The sequence below is a fragment of the Silurus meridionalis genome, chromosome 22 (assembly GCF_014805685.1).
Source record: "Silurus meridionalis isolate SWU-2019-XX chromosome 22, ASM1480568v1, whole genome shotgun sequence".
Lineage (NCBI taxonomy): Eukaryota > Metazoa > Chordata > Actinopteri > Siluriformes > Siluridae > Silurus > Silurus meridionalis.
This window is the reverse complement of record NC_060905.1, coordinates 16,633,432-16,647,787: the sequence shown is the minus strand read 5'-3', so window position 1 is coordinate 16,647,787 and position 14,356 is coordinate 16,633,432. Positions and strand designations below refer to the sequence as shown.

The 14,356-nt window shown below is 38.7% G+C and overlaps 1 protein-coding gene across 2 annotated transcripts in view; it reads left to right on the top strand.

Annotated features, from left to right (window-relative positions):
* Positions 1-14,356, top strand: part of zgc:86598 (STKc_CK2_alpha domain-containing protein) — an 18,270-nt gene extending 3,914 nt beyond the window's left edge. For both annotated transcript variants that reach the window (XM_046835250.1, XM_046835251.1), the window contains exons 2-13: positions 2,872-3,002; positions 3,465-3,576; positions 4,917-5,018; positions 5,800-5,850; positions 5,965-6,024; positions 7,098-7,181; positions 7,414-7,524; positions 9,531-9,632; positions 10,669-10,769; positions 11,522-11,670; positions 12,607-12,696; positions 13,336-14,356. In XM_046835250.1, coding sequence (XP_046691206.1) covers positions 2,902-3,002; positions 3,465-3,576; positions 4,917-5,018; positions 5,800-5,850; positions 5,965-6,024; positions 7,098-7,181; positions 7,414-7,524; positions 9,531-9,632; positions 10,669-10,769; positions 11,522-11,670; positions 12,607-12,696; positions 13,336-13,454 — 1,182 coding nt within the window. In that variant the 5' untranslated portion in view covers positions 2,872-2,901 and the 3' untranslated portion in view covers positions 13,455-14,356. The remainder of the gene's footprint in view (positions 1-2,871; positions 3,003-3,464; positions 3,577-4,916; positions 5,019-5,799; positions 5,851-5,964; positions 6,025-7,097; positions 7,182-7,413; positions 7,525-9,530; positions 9,633-10,668; positions 10,770-11,521; positions 11,671-12,606; positions 12,697-13,335) is intronic.

Below are 14,356 nucleotides of genomic sequence, written 5' to 3'. Positions count from 1 at the left end.
TAATTGTGCAACTAAGAAAAGTAAATAAACGTCACTGGACGTTAGATAGTGAATTTTTTACGATAGCCAGTTTGGATCGTACCTGCCGATAACCCATTAATCAACTGGGGGAAAAAAAGACACTCCATGTAAAATAGTTCTGAACTTTATTACAAAAAAAAACAAACCAGTGCTGAATCGTGAATGTGCTAATTAAAATAAGTATGCATTTATAGTATTCATAAATGTTAAGGAAAATAGGAGACATGCATTCAAACTGAAGCAAATAAAAAAAAAAAGTCTATTTTCGGCTTCTCCGTTTAGCGGATCATCCGTCTCCATACCCCTCTGTCCTCTACATCTGCCTCTTTCAACCCTACTAGCTGCATGACTTCCTTCACCACATCCATAAACCTCCACCTTTTCCTCCTTCCTGGTGGCTCCATCCTCAGCATTCTCCTATCAATATACCCCATGTCCCTCCTCTGCACATGTCCAAACCATCTCAATCTCACCCCCCCCACCTTGTCTCCAAAACGTCCTACATGCACTGTCCATCTAATAAACTCATTTCTAATCCTGTCCATCGTCATCACTCCAGTTGAAAACCCCAACATCTTCAGCTCTGCTACTTCCTGCTCCACCTCCTGTCTTTTACTCAATACCACTGTCTCTAATCCATACAACATTGCAGATCTCACCACAGTCCTATAAACTTTACATTTAACTCTCACAGATACTCTTCTATCACAAATCACTCCTGTTATCACTCTTCTCCACCCTGCCTGCGCTTTTTTCTTCACTTCTCTAACACACTCCATTACTTTGCACTGTTGACCCCAGGTATCTGAACTCCTCCACCTCTTCTCCCTGCAACTGCACCCTTCCACTGCCCTCTCTCTCATTCACACACATGTACTGTCTAACTACTATTGACTTTCATTCCTCTTCTCTCCAGCACGTACCTCCATCTCTCCAGGCTCTTCTCAACCTGCTCCCACAAATCACAATATCATCCATAAACATCATAGTCCAGGGAGACTCCTGTCTCACCTCGTCCGTCAACCTGTCCATCACCACTCCAAACAGGAAAGGGCTCAGAGCTGATCCTTGATGCAGTCCAACCTTCACCTTTAACCAGTCTGTCGTTCATTCTGCACTCGTCTGCACATCTCCCTTATTCTTAAAGATCGGTACCAGCACACTCCTTCTCCATTCTTCAGGCATCCTCTGACCTTTCAGTATCTTGTTAAACAATCTGGTTAAAAACTCCACTGCATCTCCCCTAAACATCTCCACGCTTCTACTGGTATGTCATATGGTCCAACCGACTTTCCACTCTTCATCATCTTAATCGCTGCTCTCACTTACTCCTTACTAATCCTATCCACTTCCTGCTTCACCATCTCCACACCATCCAACCTCTCTCTCTCTCTCTCTCTCTCTCTCTCTCTCTCTCTCTCCATTTTCCTCGTTCATCGGCTGCTCAAAATACTTCCTCCATCTTCTCAACACACTCGCCTCACTAGTCAATACATTTACATCTTCATCCTTTATTGCTCGAACTTGTAGCACATCCTTTCCAGCTCTGTCTCTCTGCCTGGCCAATCGCTACAAATCCTTTTCTTCTTCCTTAGTGTCCAACTTCTCCTACAGCACCTCATATGCCTTTTCCTTGGCTTTCGCCACCTCCTTCTTCACCTGCTGCAACATCTCCTTGTACTCCTGCCTACTTTTCTCATCATTCTGTTTTGACAACCTCTTTCTCCTTATGCTCTCCTGCACTTCTTCATTCCACCACCACATCTCTTTGTTTTTCTTTCTATTTCCAGATGTCACACCAAGTCCCTTTTCTAGCTGTCTTCATCACTTCTGCAGTAGTTGTCCAATCATCCAGCACCTCTTCACCACCACTGAGCCTCTGTCTGACCTCTTCCCTGAATCTCACACTACAGTCTTCCTTCTTCAGTTTCCACCATCTTATTCTTCTTTTAGTCCTCACTCTCCTCCGCCCCTGCCAACACCTTACAGTCTCCAATCTCCGTCAGGTTGCATGTTCTACATAGAACATAGTCCACCGGTGTGCACCTTCCTCCACTCTTATACATCACCCTATGTTCCCCTTCTTCTCTATCCCACAACCCCCTTGTGGAGCATAGACAATGATGATATTTATCATCATCCCTTCAACCACCTTCATGTTTATCACCCATTCAGAAACTCTCTTCACCCCCACTACACCATTTCTCTTTCCATCCACACAATGTTCCTGGTCTTACTCCCTTTTCACTTTGTCTCCTGAACACACATCTTTCTCCTCTCCATCATATCAGCTCCCTCTCTCCCTTTACCAGTCATAGTGCCAACATTTGAAGTACCAACCCAAACCTCCAATCTCCTACACTTCTCCTTTCCCTGCTGTCTCTGTAGACGTCTTCCTCCTCTCCTTCTCCTCCTTCGGCCAACAGTAGCACAATTTCCATGCCCTGCTGGCTAACAATCCCTGTGGTGGTCGTTGGTAACCCGGGCTTCGACCAAGCTGGGCCCCCCCCTACCACCCATAACCCCCCCCACAAAAAAAAAGGCCTGTATATTTTCATGTGTGTCGGTTTCAGTTATCCGTGGTGAACTTAACCTCACATTACAATGAGAAATTGCCTTTTCTGCTATGAAGAATTAAGTCTGCATTGCTGTAATTGTTCTGAGATTCCTCATTATGGCTGGATTTCAATATTTTAATCCAATGTAACAGTCCGGGGTACGATGCTGGATTTATAAAGTCTGTTTTTTCAATTCTGCTTGTCATCATGCTTATGTACAGACTGTACCATGACTGGTTTATGGTGTTAATTGGATAAACTTTAACTTAATCCAGTCTTGCCTTTCTCATAGGACTGAGAGAACCATTCACACATTTTGAGAATGTCTAACCCAGTGACCAGCCGATCCCGGGTTTACCCAGACATCAACACACAGAGACCTCGGGAGTACTGGGACTACGAGTCGCATGTTGTGGAGTGGGGGTGAGCCTGCTGGTGCTTGTTGCTGGTGATAAGGATGTAGTACACTGGGATGGAAAAGTTGCTTGGGTGTTCGTTCCATCATGCTATTGATTTTGTTTAAAAAAACAAACAAACTAAACAATATGCAGGACATGGTCAGATTGATGCAATGAGTCGTATGCAAACACAACAGTAAACACTTCGACCAAAATTGTTTACTTTAGTTAGATCACACACAACTTAAGCTTCTAAACTATTTCTTTTTCCTTCATAATTAATGTTAGATTAGTAAATCTAGAAGTGAGTCCTGAATGATTTCCAATTACGGAGGTATCTTTAGTGCTCCGATATTAACTGATACCGTGATTGATTTGAATATAAAAATATTATGTTAATAAAAATCGTTCAATTATTTCATTTTCATTTCACCTCACGTATTTAGCTGCATTTTATAATGCAGCTTCTTGCTTTTGTCTTTAAAAGGAACCAAGACGACTACCAGCTTGTTCGCAAATTGGGGCGTGGCAAATACAGTGAAGTTTTCGAAGCTGTGAACATCACAAACAACGAGAAAGTCGTCGTTAAAATACTCAAAGTGAGTACATCCCGTTATCTTTATTGGTCGGGGCTTCTGTGTAATCATGTATCAGGGTTCCTACGCATTTTTGGAGAAGTATTGAATTTGATTTGAGCGATTTGAACACTAAATATTGAAAAATATGTTTCCATGCTATTGCGCTGTTCTGACTTTTTACAACAAAGGCTACATCTAGATCAACCGGAATACATTTGAAAAAAAAAACGCGCAACGTCCACAATTTTCGCTTATGTTCTAGCTACATCATTTCCGCCTGCTGTTTATTTACTTTTTCATCTCTATAAAAAAATAAATTGCGCCAACGGCTAAAAATGAATCACCGAATTCGTACTGCGACGCGAAAGTGCCGTTTTCAAGTTTATCCACTTCGGATAACATTTTCCCCAAAAAAGCTACGTATTCCTTGACTGAAAACAGCGTCTCTGTGTGGACAGAAGGCCAAAACGGAGAGAAAAATGTATTAGTGTGGACGGATAGTGTTTTGTCATTTATAAATTATTAGAATTGAGGTTTTAATAAAATACCCATTGAATGTAGTTTGGCGTTCGTTTGTATGAGCTACAGTAGCTGCTACCTCCCAGGGATTATGTGGATATTGTAACGTAAAGCATGTTTGAATTTAAAATTATTCCAGATGTTAAATTCGGCGTTAAAAAACCTGTAGAAACATCTGCATATTTGAGATTTTGACGTGAAAATGTGTGTAGGAACCCTGATGTATGATGTGTTTATAATTGATTATTGAATAAACTTTAGTATTTTTGTATTTTTTTTTGTTATGGATGGATGAATTAATGGAGGATTCACGAGCATCCCATTTTTACATTGGTGCACTGCTTTTCCACACTTTTTAGGCCTACTTTTGGAGTTCATTTCAATTTACTGGCACAACGATATACCTGAAGAGACTAGACCTCTTACATTACATGCCATCCCAACTCTCATTTTCCAGGTCACTGATGAGCATCTTTGCTAAATAAGCTTGTTTGTATTGTGGACTGTAACTTAAAAAAAAAAAAAAAAAAAAGATTTGTAACTCGATCCTTTCGGCAAAAACCCAAATTAAGAGAGGGAGACTTTTTCCTTAAGAGAGCATTCTTCTTTCAACTCAACATGGCTCCAGATTTATTCGATAACATTTGGTGAGATGAGAGCTTTCCTTTATGCTATGCGATAAATGCTTGTGGAGATTAGCCACGGCTCCCTTAATTCTTCGCTTTTTACTGGAGACAGGATGGGGCGAGTGCAACACAATCAGTGCCTGGATTGGGAAATGTTTTTGGATTCAGCTTTTGTCTGTTCTTTATTTTTCTCTTTTTTTTCTTTTTTTTCTTCAGCCAGTAAAGAAGAAGAAAATAAAACGAGAAATAAAGATATTGGAGAATCTCCGAGGCGGCCCGAACATCATCACGCTTTTAGACATCGTTAAGGATCCAGTGGTTCGTATCAATAATTATTAATATGATGCACTTACAGGGTTTAATTTGCTGTGAACTAATGAATCTTGTTCTGGGGTGATTTAGCAACTGATTTATTCCTACAGGTTTTTCCAGAGTTGCGATGGTTCGATTTCTCATACTTATGATAACGATACGACAAAATTGTCAAAATATTGAAGGTTTTGTGTGGCAGGCCAACGTAGGCCGTGAGAATAAATGCGAGGTGAGGTGTTTCCCGCCCTGTTTTTTGTGTTTCAAAGCCCAATTTTAGCTCTTTTTCTCTCTGCTTTTGAATCTGCGTCGCCAGACAATAAAACGGAGCACACTGATTAGTCTCATCAGCTCGTCCGGCTCCACCCCCCCACTCGTACCGGAGCTCGTCCACGCTCCTGTAGCTCAAATTACTGAAGAAGTTGATGCTCAACGGGTCAGAACTGTTTTGGCAGCAAAAGGGGGACCAACACAATAATAGGCAGATGTTATGCTTGATCGGTGTATATAATGTACAGTTTATTTTAAACATTACTGTACTGTAAATTGTTCCGGTTTGCTAAATGATGTACTGTAATGAGTTAAATTATTAACAAATTACAGTATACTACCCCCATACTGATCATTCTTTAAGAATGTGTTGTGGTCTGATATATTGGAACAGTTCCCCATTAAGTTGGGAACTATACCTAAATGTATAATTTTATAAGTAGCTATTGAAATGTACTGAATGCTTTTTTGAAAAATGTTAAATAGACCCTTTCTTTTTCTTTTTTTTTTCCTCCCCAAGTCTCGAACACCCGCTCTGGTTTTTGAACATGTTAACAACACAGACTTTAAGGTGAAATTCTTGTTTCCTTATTTTAAAACCTAGCCATTAATGGCATGATTTGAAAGTAAGTAAGGTGAGCTCAGGTTATTTTTTTTTATTATTATTATTCCTTATATTTTACAGCAATTGTATCAGACGCTCTCAGACTATGACATCCGGTTCTACATGTATGAGATCTTAAGGGTAAGTTTCTTTCAAACCAACCCCCTGCATGTCTTCCTTCACCACATCCCTATACCTCCTCCTTGGTCTTCCTCTTTTCCTTCTGTCTTGTGGCTAAATCCTCAGCATTCTTCTACTGATATACCCCATGTCCCGCCTCTGCACATGTCCAAACCTCTCAATCGTCTCCAAAATGTCTGCACGGTCCCTCGAATTAACGAATTTCTAGCCTGTTGGCTAATAATTCCTGTTGCAGTCGTTGATAATCCAGGCCTCGAGCGATCCTGTATGGTATTCAGGTTTGTGATCTGCTTATGTTTTCTGCCGGATGGCTTTTCTAACGCAACTTTACACATTTATCCAGACTTGGTAGCGGCACTAAGCGGGCAATGTCTTGTGCAATCCTAATCACTGGCCTATTAAAATGTTATTTAGCCAGTGTGAAGATACTTATAAACATGTATTGTGAGCTGTTTTCCATGTCATGGATAGAAATAATGCTCAGGTGTTGATAACATTTCTCTTGCGCCTAGAGATGGGTGGGAATGAAAGAGAAGTCGCCGTTAGTGGATTCTACCGATACTGATAGCTATGTTGGAGCGTACTTGCCAATAGCTGATTAATCAACCGATAGTTTTTCAAATGGATACTGGATAAAAAAAATAAACACTCCATGTAAAATAGTGAAAAAAATTATTACAAAAAAGTACTGACTGTGCAAAATGAAATACAAATGAATTAATTAAGAAATATAATTAATAAGTTATAAATAAAAAATATATATCTCTCGCCGTGCAGTCCTGCGTGTAAAACATATTGTCAGTGATTTGCCTCTAGAGGCCGCTCTCATAATGACAGCGGCCCGGGAGCCGGAAAAACTATCGCCGATACCGATGGTTTTTCCGGCTCCCGGTGTAGAAAATTTCTTGACCTTCTTATCAATAACTTGGACTCGGTTGTGTGAGAGGTGCCGAGTTTGATTTTCTGTCAGGTTTTGAAGTGAGACTCAGCTGAGCCTGAAAGTATAGAAATATGAGAAGCACTGGTTTGTTTATTCATTGAAATTGTACCTTATCTATCGAATATCTTTTTAGGCCTTGGACTACTGCCACAGTATGGGAATCATGCACAGAGATGTCAAGCCCCACAATGTTATGATTGATCACGAGCACAGAAAGGTATTTCCACCTCTCATTTGTTCCATTAGTGTGGTTCTTGTCACACCCTGGACTGGTCCTCCAGAGCATGGTTGTTCATCGCTCATTGTCATAATAACTGGAAGGAATGCAAAAGGCTCAGGCCTCATGAGGTCTTTAATATGACATGGTATGATATCACTGATTTCCCAAGACGTCATGTGCTGTTTCTCTAAAACCCAGACCATGCTATGTATGTTGTTCGGTTTTTCAGCTCCGTCTAATAGATTGGGGCCTGGCCGAGTTTTACCACCCAAGTCAGGAGTACAATGTCAGAGTGGCTTCCCGATACTTTAAAGGACCAGAACTGCTCATTGACTACCAGGTTAGTGTTCCGACTGTCAAATTCCTAAAGAGTTGCATTTTACGAAAGGTGAAATTGGCCTTTTGTTGCAAAAATGGAAGTTGTAAATTGTAATATTTACGAGGTGGTATCCAGAAGTTTCACGACTAGTTTTGTAACACGCCAACAGATGGTAGCACAAGGCTGCACGCACAGGCACAGGGAGCACCGACCTTCATAAGTCAGTGTGCCAAAAGACATCATCCTGTGTACAGCTACGCAACTGGTGCTATTCTGACAACATGATCTCACTTCCCCACCGACCCTACTCGCCAGATTTGCCTCCTGTGGATTTTGCCCTCTTCCCAAAGATGAAGGTCAAAGGTCGCCTTTTTGACACAATTGCAGAGAATCGCAGAAGGTGCTTGATACGCTTCGGAAAGAAGACCTACAGGACATATTCCAGAAGTGGCAGGAACACTTGGAGCGCTGTATTGCTGTGCAAGGGGACTATTTTAAAGGTGATTGTGTGTAAATGCAGATAAATAATGTAATTTCTTTTCAACATAGCTCGTCTTGAAACCTTTTGATACCACCTCGTGTGTATACATATGTTATGTCACCTGGTCATAAGTACGGTATGTGATTTTTGAGTATGGCATTCCACATTTAGTCCCAATTTGGTTTTATAATTCCCTCCACTCTTCTGGAAGATGTTCCACTAGATTTTCTTGTGCTTATGGATATTTGTGTTCATCAGCCACAAGGGAATTATGAAAAGCAGGTACTGATGAAGGTAAGGAGTCCTGGGGCGCTGTCAACATTCCAATTCATCTCATAGGTGTTCAGTAGGGATGAGATCAGAGCTCGATAGCAGGCCACTCGAGATCTTCCTCTCCAAAGCTTTTTTGTGGTATCATTTTGGAAAAGAACCACATATAACAGGAAAGTTCAGGTGACCCAATACTTTTGTCAATATAGTGTATATGATATTCATCCCAAAGATTCTCAGTGGGGTTAAGGTTTCAACTCTGTGGTTGCCAACCCATGTATAAAAATGCTGTCTCATGCCGGTCCCATCAGGGTAGGAAAAAAACATTGATGGAAAAACTCATATTAGGATATTCAGATAGTCAGCTGATCAAATTCTGAAAAAATTGCTGAACCTAGCCTGACCAAAGAAGCAACCCCAGATCATAACACTTTCCCCAAAGGCCTGTACGATTAACATTAGACATTAATAATATATTAGTGTGCATATATATATATATATATATATATATATATATATATATATATATATATATATATATATATATATATATATATATATATATATATATATATATATATATATAATATATATTTATTAATTATATATGGTACAGACCAAAAGTTTGGACACACCTTCTCATTCAAAGAGTTTTCTTTATTTTCATGACTATGAAAATTGTAGATTCACACTAAAGGCATCAAAACTATGAATTAACACATGGAATTATATACATAACAAAAAAGTGTGAAACAACTGAAAAATGTCATATTCTAGGTTCTTCAAAGTAGCCACCTTTTGCTTTGATTACTGCTTTGCACACTCTTGGCATTCTCTTGATGAGCTTTAAGAGGTAGTCACCTGAAATGGTCTTCCAACAGTCTTGAAGGAGTTCCCCGAGAGATGCTTGGCACTTGTTGGCCCTTTTGCCTTCACTCTGCGGTCCAGCTCACCCCTAAACCATCTCGATTGGGTTCAGGTCCGGTGACTGTGGAGGCCAGGTCATCTGGCGCAGCACCCCATCACTCTCCTTCTTGGTCAAATAGCCCTTGATGCCTTCAGTGTGACTCTACAATTTTCATAGTCATGAAAATAAAGAAAACTCTTTGAATGAGAAGGTGTGTCCAAACTTTTGGTCTGTACTGTGTATATATATATATATATATATATATATATATATATATATATATATATATATATATATATATATATATATATATATATATATATATAGGTTGCCCTAATTGAATATTTCTTCTGTTCTTGTGATTGACAGATGTATGACTACAGTTTAGACATGTGGAGTTTAGGCTGCATGTTGGCCAGTATGATTTTCAGGAAAGAACCATTTTTTCATGGACATGATAACTATGATCAGGTGAGTGGCCGGCAGGTAAACGCACACACTGACTGATAACCTTGTTTGCACCTGAGTTTTTTTTGTTGAGCATCATGGTTTTTGAAGGATTAAATTATAAATAATTGGTAAAATTCTTTATATGTTAATGGTAGGGGTGTAACGTACACGTACAAAACCACTTCGGTACAGGACTTTGCACACCTGTACCGAATGCAATCCTTGTTTTACATGTGGAACATAGTTACAATCTGAGTTTCCTTTGGAAACATGATTTATAGTGCAAATGTAAAAAAAACGACACTCTAGCTATGTTTCTAGCTATGATTCTTCTGCGTTTTTGGTTCAGCTCAGAGCAAGCTTCTCTTGAATAAATACATTTTATCTTAAATGAAGGCTTTTGTTCAAGTTTGCTAAAAAAAAAGTAGAACATTTAAGTAGATCATATCTTTAGAAATTCAATATAAAAAAACTTCATTTCATTTTTTTACATTTATTTAATTTTATTAAACCAATTAAATTTGTGCCTATTTATTCGATTGCTACTACATTTAATCATTGTAATAAAAAGTATATTGCAGTCATTTGATTTATTCTATTTTATTTTTATACACTTTATATATTATTTAAATCAAGCAGAGTAAAATTTTATTTTTATTGAAAATTGTTTAAAAAATGTAAACCGTTGTTGTTTACAAATGTTGCTAATGATAATAAACAACTTTAATAAAAAAATAAAAAAAATTAAACGAGCACACCGTACAGAAATTAGACTGGACCGTGAATTTAAAAAAACGAGGTACGTACCGAACCGTGAATTCTGTGACTCGTTACACCCCTAGTTAAAACCATATAATAAATCCAGCAAGACACCATTTTACAATTTTGAAATAGTTTTACATACTGAAAATTGTGGAGGAGCCTTTCCCTAATATGCTTGCAAGACAGCTAGTTGATGTATGTATAGTTGACAGGTGTGCTTTTTGTTTGTTTGTTTTTTTTTCTTATTGGTCTATTACTTTTACTTCGATGCTTAAATTGAGTTCTTTTTCTACAGCTTGTAAGAATTGCCAAAGTTCTGGGCACAGAAGACCTATATGACTATATCGACAAATATAACATAGAACTTGATCCACGGTTTAATGACATCTTAGGCAGGTAAGATTTGACCGTTTTGGAGTATTTATATACTCACAAAAGTGAGTACACCCCTCACATTCCAGCTACCATTTTATTTTATTTAATACTAAAGATGGGTATCTTTTATACTGAGTTGATATCAGGAGTACTGTGTTAAAATGGTGGAGGAAATTTTGGAACTAGGAATTGGTGACCCTGGGATGTCTGCAATTGATTGGAACTAGAGGTTGACTATTTGATTGGGTGACTGAGTAATTGGGCCGATTTGTGGAATTTTTTTTATTATTTTTATTTATTTATTTATTTATTTATTTATTTTTAAATCATCATCATCATCAGACAATTATGCTGGTTTTTTTTAGGCAGGTGCATCGCCCATACCAGCAGGTGGCAGTAGTCTTTATTCTGCATCCAAACTGGTAAACCATAAGAGCTAGAACTATAAATATTTAAATCTAGCAGCGTTTACACCTGCCGCCATCATTTCTAACGGATCCGTGTTGCTTTTTTCAGTCAAGTCTGCCAAGTTGCAAAGACGAGACACAAGCGTGTTTAGTTTTTTTTCTCCCGTGCTCATTCGCTAAACTGAATAGCCAATCGGACGCTCAAAAACCCTCTGGCGTGTAAAGGCTTTACAGAAAACTTTTGTTGCGCACCACAATGGTTCCAAACAATTGCCGAAGCCTCAGGGTCAACAACTTCTAGTTTTTAAATTTCCAGTTTCCACCTGCTATTTCCCCTTTACCTACTATATGCTCTCATTCCTCCAGACATTCTAGGAAGAGGTGGGAGAGGTTTGTGCACAGTGAGAACCAGCACCTGGTCAGTACTGAAGCACTGGACTTTCTGGACAAGCTCCTGCGCTACGACCATCAAGCTCGCCTCACAGCCCGGGAAGCCATGGAGCATCCATATTTCTGTGAGTCTCACTTGATTTTTAATATGGGCATGCGGGTACATACATCAGGTTTTCTTCAGGGTCTTGGAAAAGTTTTTAAAAGTCTAAAATTTGAAAATCTAAATTTTAGGCCTTAAAAAGTCTTCAATTCACTGTTCTAGGTGTCCATGAATGCTACCTCTAATGCTCTTTGAAATGTTCCTGCTATTTTTCGGGCGATTGGGGAAGTGCAAGTTTAGTGATACTTGGAAATCAATTTCTTCCATACCCCCCCTGTCTTCTACATTTGCCTCTTTCAAACCAACTACCTGCATGTCTTCCCTCACTACATCCATAAACCTCCTCCTTGGCCTTCCTCTTTTCCTCCTTCCTGGTGGCTCCATCCTCAGCATTCTCCTACTAATATACCCCATGTCCCTCTGCACATTTCAATCTCACCTCCCTCACCTTGTCTCCAAAATGTCCTACATGTGCTGTCCCTCTAATAAACTCGTTTCTAATTCTGTCTATCGTCGTCACTCCCAACGAAAACTTCAACATCTTCAGCTCTGCTACCTCCAGCTCCACCTTCTGTCTTTTACTTAATGCCACTGTCTCTAAACCTACAATATCGCAGGTCTCACCACAGTCCTATAAACTTTCCCTTTCATTCTTGCAGATACCCTTCTGTCACAAATCACTCCCACTATCATTCTTCTCCTGCCTGCCTGCACTCTTTTCTTCACTTCTCTAACACACTCTCTATTACTTTGCACTGTTGACACCAGGTACCAGAACTTCTCCACCTTTAGTGGCTGTGAATACTTAAAGGCTGTGAATACTTATGTACATGTGATTTTTTTTATATATAAAAAAAGTCAATACGTTTGCAAAAATGTACACACATTCGATTCTGGAAAAGTTTGGAATTTCGAGATGAAAAATGTGTAAAAACCCCAAGTATTTTGTTTTTCACAGATCCCATTGTCAAAGATCATGCAAGGATGGTCTCTACTTCAGGACTTTCCACCGGCTCCACTCCTGTCAGCACTTCCAGCATGATGACTGGTAACATTTCTTTTTTTATTTGATTCCTTTTTAATTCAACTTTGGAAGGCAGGTTTTCTGTAGAGTCTTAAAGTCTCAAGTCTAAAATGTAAAAGTAAAAAATGTTAGGCCTCAAAAAGTCTTCATTTTCCGATGTAAATGAAGTGCTGCCTCTAATGTTCATTGAAAGGCTCATGCATCACCGTAGAACGATTTTGTTCGCTAGTTTCCGTGATGTAGTTCTTTCTTTCGCTAGTCCAAATTTAAATCGCTGTATTACAAATGAGACCAACAATTACATTTCTGTTATTGGAGAGAATCATTTAAATGTTATTCCTAACGTTCCTGAACATTCGGTCCCGCTGCAGATTCCTGCGAAATTTAAGATAATCCACAACTTGCTAAAGTGAGGTTCCAAATGAGAACCTGCAAATTTTCCGAACCTCGAATTATCTGGGATCGACTGTACTTGGCTTGAAACAATTGAATCTAGGGTTCGGTTAAGGCCAGTTACAAACAATGTGTTTTTGATGTCGTGATGAAAGTCTTGAATTTTATTCTTAATGGTCTTTAAACGGTCTTTAAAAAGTCAGAATTTTGACTTGATGAAACCTGCAGAAACCCTGAGTATTGTTCAGCTCTGGTCCAATTGTGTTTTAGGAGGCATCACATCCATGTCGCCGTCACAGCCCATGACCAACATGGCTGCTTCTCCTGTTATACCCTCGCCCAACATTCTGGCCACGCAAGTCTCTACTGCTGCTGGGCCACAACCCTGATGAGGATCTACCTGTTCAACTCTTTATCCATCCATTGTTACTTTTAATACAACAAACCCGAGCAGAGACAGAATAGTTTATTTGGTTTTTTTTCCCCCCCTCCGTTTGTTTTTATATATATATATATATATATATATATATATATATATATATATATATATATATATATATATATAACAGTGACAATTCACATCAACAAACATGCAGATTTGCACACAAACACGTGTATTTAAAAACCTGAACACCTAAAAAAAAAAAATAAATCAGCGGACAGATCCGACATGTCACACACAAGTACAAGACGCAGGTTCTGGCCTGTGTTTGTCCACTTTTGAATGACGTGACAAATCTAGATGTGGCTGTGTAAAGAGGGACTTAATAATCACCTCGGATAAAATACACAACATGGTTAAAAAGGAGTTTTGCCGAAGTGCTTGCAGAAAGGCAGAATAATCAATGAAGAATGATGCGAATTTGAAATGTCCACCTGTTTCACCAGTGTCAAACCGCAAGTATATAAAATCTATCACATATACAAACACTACAGAAAAACATCCACAGAAACAAAAGAATAGTAAAAAAAAAGTGCAAAAGACCAAACTGGGGTACCAAGTGGATCCAGTTGAGGTGATTAATATGAAAGGAGGCCTGAGATTAGAGTTATTAATACAGAGTGCGATGTGTGATTTGAAGTTTTTATATATATATATATATATATATATATATATATATATATATATATATATATATATATATATATATATAAATATATATATATATAAATAAATAAAAACATTTACCAGGAAGTGTCTGCCTGAAAATGTAGCTGCTGTATTTTATGATGGTATCTAGAAAAAGCATCTACACTGTAGAAATGAATAATAAAATAAATTTTATATGTC